The sequence below is a fragment of the Mandrillus leucophaeus genome, unplaced genomic scaffold, assembly GCF_000951045.1.
Source record: "Mandrillus leucophaeus isolate KB7577 unplaced genomic scaffold, Mleu.le_1.0 Scaffold544, whole genome shotgun sequence".
NCBI classification, from domain to species: Eukaryota; Metazoa; Chordata; class Mammalia; order Primates; family Cercopithecidae; genus Mandrillus; species Mandrillus leucophaeus.
This window is the reverse complement of record NW_012105853.1, coordinates 1,118,384-1,123,100: the sequence shown is the minus strand read 5'-3', so window position 1 is coordinate 1,123,100 and position 4,717 is coordinate 1,118,384. Positions and strand designations below refer to the sequence as shown.

The following is a 4,717-nucleotide window of genomic DNA, read 5'->3' as shown; positions in this document are numbered from 1 at the left end:
AAGAAAGAAAGAAAGAAAGAAAGAAAGAAAGAAAGAAAGAAAGAAAGAAAGAAAGAAAGAAAGAAAGAAAGAAAGAAAGAAAGAAAGAGGAAGGAAGGAAGAAAAGAAAGAAAAAGAGAGAGAAAGTCTTGGGTGCAGAGACCTTGACAGGCAGTAGTATCCAGCTGGAATTTAATTACATTTGTTTTGTTTTTGTTATGTTTACTTTTACCATTGTAGATAGTTTATAGCGAAGCATTTAATACTACAGTTAATGATACAGTTTATTTTTTCATTCATCAATAATTCAGTAAAGATTTATTGAGCACCTATTGTATGCCAGGCACAGTTCTAGATGCAGAGGATACAGCCACAGACAAGACAGACCAAAATCCCTGCCCTCATAGAGTTTCCACTCTAGAAGAGGACAACAGACAATAAACAAAATGAGAGTGTCAAGTAGATGGTGAAATGTGGCGCTACGTTCTATGGAAGAAAACAAAGCAGGGGAGGGGAGAGTGACTGCTGGGTAAGGTCTTCCTCCACCTCCTTCACATCTTTGCTCACATGCCAGCTTCTCCTGGGCTTCACAGACCACCAATTTATAATTTCCATTTAAAACTTCCATTTTATTTATTTTTATTTTTATTTTTATTTATTTTGAGACGGAGTTTTGCTCTTGTTGCCCAGGCTGGAGTGCAGTGGCACAATCTTGGCTCACTGCAACCCCTGCCTCCTGGGTTGAAGTGATTCTCATGCCTCAGCCTCCCGAGAAGCTGGGATTACAGGCACCTGCCACCATGCCCAGCTAATGTTTGTATTTTTAGTAGAGACATCTCGGCCTCCCAAAGTGTCGGGATTGGGATTACAGGTGTGAGCCATGGCACCCAGCCAAAACTTCCATTTTAAATTGGTGGTCTGGGAAGCCCATGAGAAAATGGCATGTGAGTAAAGATGTGAAGGAGGCAGAGAAATGAGCTCTGAGGCTGTGCAGGAGAAGACTGAGGCAGAGGGAACAGCCAGGGCAAAGGCTCTGTGGTAGGAATGTCCCAGATGTGAGGAGCTGCAGGAGTCTGATGTGGCTGGAGAAGAGTGAGGAAGTGGGAGAGAAGCAGACTCTGAGGTCTGAAAGGTACCTGGTGGCCAGATCACACAGGGCCTTACAGGGCTTGGAAGGATTCCCGCTTTTACTCTGGCCCCAACAGGTGCATCATCATTAGAGGGGTTTGAGAAGGGAGAAGTGACGTTATCCGACACTTAAATTTTAACATGACCCCTTTGGATGCTGTGCCAAGAATAGATTCTAGGGGACAAGGGCAGAAACGGAGAACTTTTAAAAGGACATTATGATAACTTAGAAGATAATGGTTGTTTGGACAAGGACGGTACAAGTAGAGGCGGTATCAGATTCTGGATGTATTTTGAAGATAACACTGTTGGAAATTGCTGACAAATTGTATGTGGGGGGTGAAAGAGAATTCATGGTGGGGCCAGGCACAGTGGCTCATGCCTGTAATCCCAGCACTTTGGGAGGCTGAGGTGGGCAGATCACCTGAGGACAGGAGTTCAAAACCAGTCTGGCCAACATGGTGAAACCCTGTCTCTACTAAAAATACAAAAATTAGCCGGGCATGGTGGTACATGTCTGTAATCCCAGCTACTAGGGAGGCTGAAGCAGGAGAATTGCTTGAACCTGGCAGGTGGAGGTTGCAGTGAGCTGAGATCGTGCCACTGCACTCCAGCCTGGGTGACACAGCAAGACTCTATTTCAAAAAAAAAAAAAAAGAAGGAAAAAAAGAGAATTCATGGTGGCTCTGAGGATTTTGGGCAGAGCAATTGCAAGGGTGGAGGTTCCATTACTGAGATTGGGATGAGCATAGTGGCTCTGGGGGCGACAATCAGGAATTCCATTTTGAGTTTGAAATGCAGAGCGTACACCAGATGGAGCTGTCAAAGGGGTAGTTGTATATGTGTCTGGAGTTTTCATGACACATATTTGTACTTTATTTATTTGAGATACAGTCTCACTCTGTCGCCCAGGCTAGAGTGCAGTGGCACAGTCTTGACTCACTGCAACCTCCATCTCCCAGGTTGAAGCAATTCTCCTGCCTCAGCCTCCTGAGTAGCTAGGATTACAGGTGTGCACCACCACACCCAGATAATTTTTATATTTTTAGTAGAGATGGGGTTTCACCATGGTGGCCAGGCTGGTCTTGAACTCCTGACCTCAAATGATCCGCTCACCTTGGCCTCCCAAAGTGCTGAGATTACAGGTGTGAACCACCACACCTGGCCACGTATTTGCACTTTAAAAGTCAGCCGATGTATCAGCTATAAAATGAGGATAAGAAAAGAAAAGAGAAAAAAAATTCAATTTAAAGAAAAAAATAATAATAGAAGTAGCATAAGGATATGGCAAAAATCACTGAAGTTGTACAGGAATGAGTAACCCTCAGAAAATACTGGGGCAGGGGTGCAGAAGCCAGAGGAGCTCGTGGAGAGAAGTGAGTGTGCGTGTTAGGGGAGGTTGATCCCCTTGCCTCCTCTCTCTTCCACTCTAGGGCAGAAATGCGAGCTGTGGCTCTGTGGCTGTGCCTTCACCCTCGCTGATGTCCTCCTGGGGGCCACCCTGCACCGCCTCAAGTTCCTGGGACTATCCAAGAAATACTGGGAAGATGGCAGCCGGCCCAACCTGCAGTCCTTCTTTGAGAGGGTCCAGAGACGCTTTGCCTTCCGGAAAGTCCTGGGTGACATCCACACCACCCTGCTGTCGGCCGTCATCCCCAATGCTTTCCGGCTGGTCAAGAGGAAACCCCCATCCTTCTTTGGGGCGTCCTTCCTCATGGGCTCCCTGGGCGGGATGGGCTACTTTGCCTACTGGTACCTCAAGAAAAAATACATCTAGGGCCAGGCCTGGGGCTTGGTGTCTGACTGTCGGTGTCTCTGTGCTGTGTGATTCCCCGTGAGCTCTCAGTAACTCACTGTCTCATGAACACTTGGACAGCCCTCCCCGCCCTTTGTTCTGAGTAATAATATCGTCAGTGTGAAAACATTCCATAGTTTAGAAGTAGACATTGCCAATGCTGTGACTCAAGGCCACGGCTCTACTAAAAGAGAGGAAGCAAGAGAGAGAAAGACAAAAACCAGAAACAAAACACGAATGCCTTTTCTTTCGATTCAAGGTCTCAAGATGGAACTGTGGGGACTGGTTAGAATCTGAGATGAGTCCCAGGATGTTTCATCCACCAGGGCCCAGATTCTGGGATGTGCTGGGGACTCAGAGGGCCTGACCCCTCGCCTCCCCTTCCCTCTTGCCCAGGGAACTCTTCCACAGGACAAAGCCAACATCAAGACTCAACTCCTCTAACCGGTACCTCTGAATGGGGCTGGATAACTGGAGACCCCATGGGAGGTCCCTGAAGATCAGAAGGGGCTTCACGCTTCTCCTGGACATGGACTGGCTTGAGCCAAGGCAGTGGCACTCCAAAACCAGGCCGCAGTGGGGACGGACACCATGAGCACACCCTCTCATTGCCCTTCAGATTTGGCCCATGTGTTGGGTTTGGCGTTAATAGAAATCTCTGAAGGCAGCAGCCATCATCCTCTTCCTACCTTGAGTTTTTCTATCCTGTGAGGTGGGACTTTCAGTAAAAGCCATGTTGACCCTCTCTCAGAAGGTCAGTCCAGCTCAAGTGCAGGGGCGGATCTGGAGGTGGACAAACCTAGGTCCCCCTTCCAGCCTCCGCCCAAGGCACCTCCTTCAATACCCCCCCTCCCAGGGTTGCCCCCATGCTACACCGTGCCATGGAGCCGGGGGGAGGGGGGAAGTCTCTGCATCCACGCCACCCACCCCAGTTGGGTCTCACTTTCCTGTGCCTTTTGCATGTTGGGAAAGGGTCTTGGTGTCACTGCCGCTCATGCACAGAAACCACCGAAAGCCCCAATAAAGCATCCAGGAGGAGCAGTTGCTTTTCATTTCTAAACCTGTGTTGTCCATCTAGTTCTCATTGCCAAGCGCTGGAGCCAGAAGGGGAGAGATGTGAAGTTTCAGTCTCAGTTCTTCACAGGAGCAAGCAAGAGTTGACTCCCAGTCTCAAGTTGCTGGGTCTAGGGCTGGCTTCCAGATTGACTTTCCAGGGCTCTGACCTTAACATCAACACAGCTCATTTAGGCACAGCATTTTACAGGTTACAGGGCATGTTTACAACCCTTTGCTCTCATTAACCTGTGCAAGGGCCAGGTGTAGTGACTCACATCTATAATCCCAGTGCTTTGGGAGACCAAAGTGGGAGAATTGCTTCAGGCCAGGAGTTCAAGACAAGACTGGGCAACATAGCAAGACCCCATCTCTAGAAAATAAAATAAAATAAACCTACATATGGACCTCAGGGGGCACCCAGGGCACATGCCCCCCACCCCAATTTCCCAGAGGGAAAAATGTATTTTAAATGCCCAAGCAACATTAAATCAGGAGTATAATGTATAGAATATAAGGCATAGTTTTACTTTATTTTGCAAAAAAAAAAAAAAGTATTAAGAATTTGCACATCTTTTTCATCAAGGTAAAAAGAAAGCTTAGTCATCCAGGGCCAAGACAGGGCAAAGGTGGAACTTACAGACCATGAACACTGTCTGGCACCATCCATCCCCTTGGCTAATCAAACATTCACACAGGCCGGGTGTGGTGGCTCACACCTGTAATCCCAGCACTTTGGGAGGCTAAGGCGGGCGGATCACA

The 4,717-nt window shown here is 47.8% G+C and overlaps 1 protein-coding gene across 7 annotated transcripts in view; it reads left to right on the top strand.

Annotated features, from left to right (window-relative positions):
• The window catches only part of GDAP1L1 (ganglioside induced differentiation associated protein 1-like 1), a 36,643-nt gene extending 32,703 nt beyond the window's left edge, over nucleotides 1–3,940 (top strand). For all 7 annotated transcript variants that reach the window (XM_011997656.1, XM_011997655.1, XM_011997652.1 and 4 more), the window contains one exon: nucleotides 2,541–3,940. In XM_011997656.1, the coding sequence (XP_011853046.1) occupies nucleotides 2,541–2,884 (344 nt within the window). In that variant the 3' untranslated portion in view covers nucleotides 2,885–3,940. The remainder of the gene's footprint in view (nucleotides 1–2,540) is intronic.
• Nucleotides 3,941–4,717: the final 777 nt, after the last annotated feature.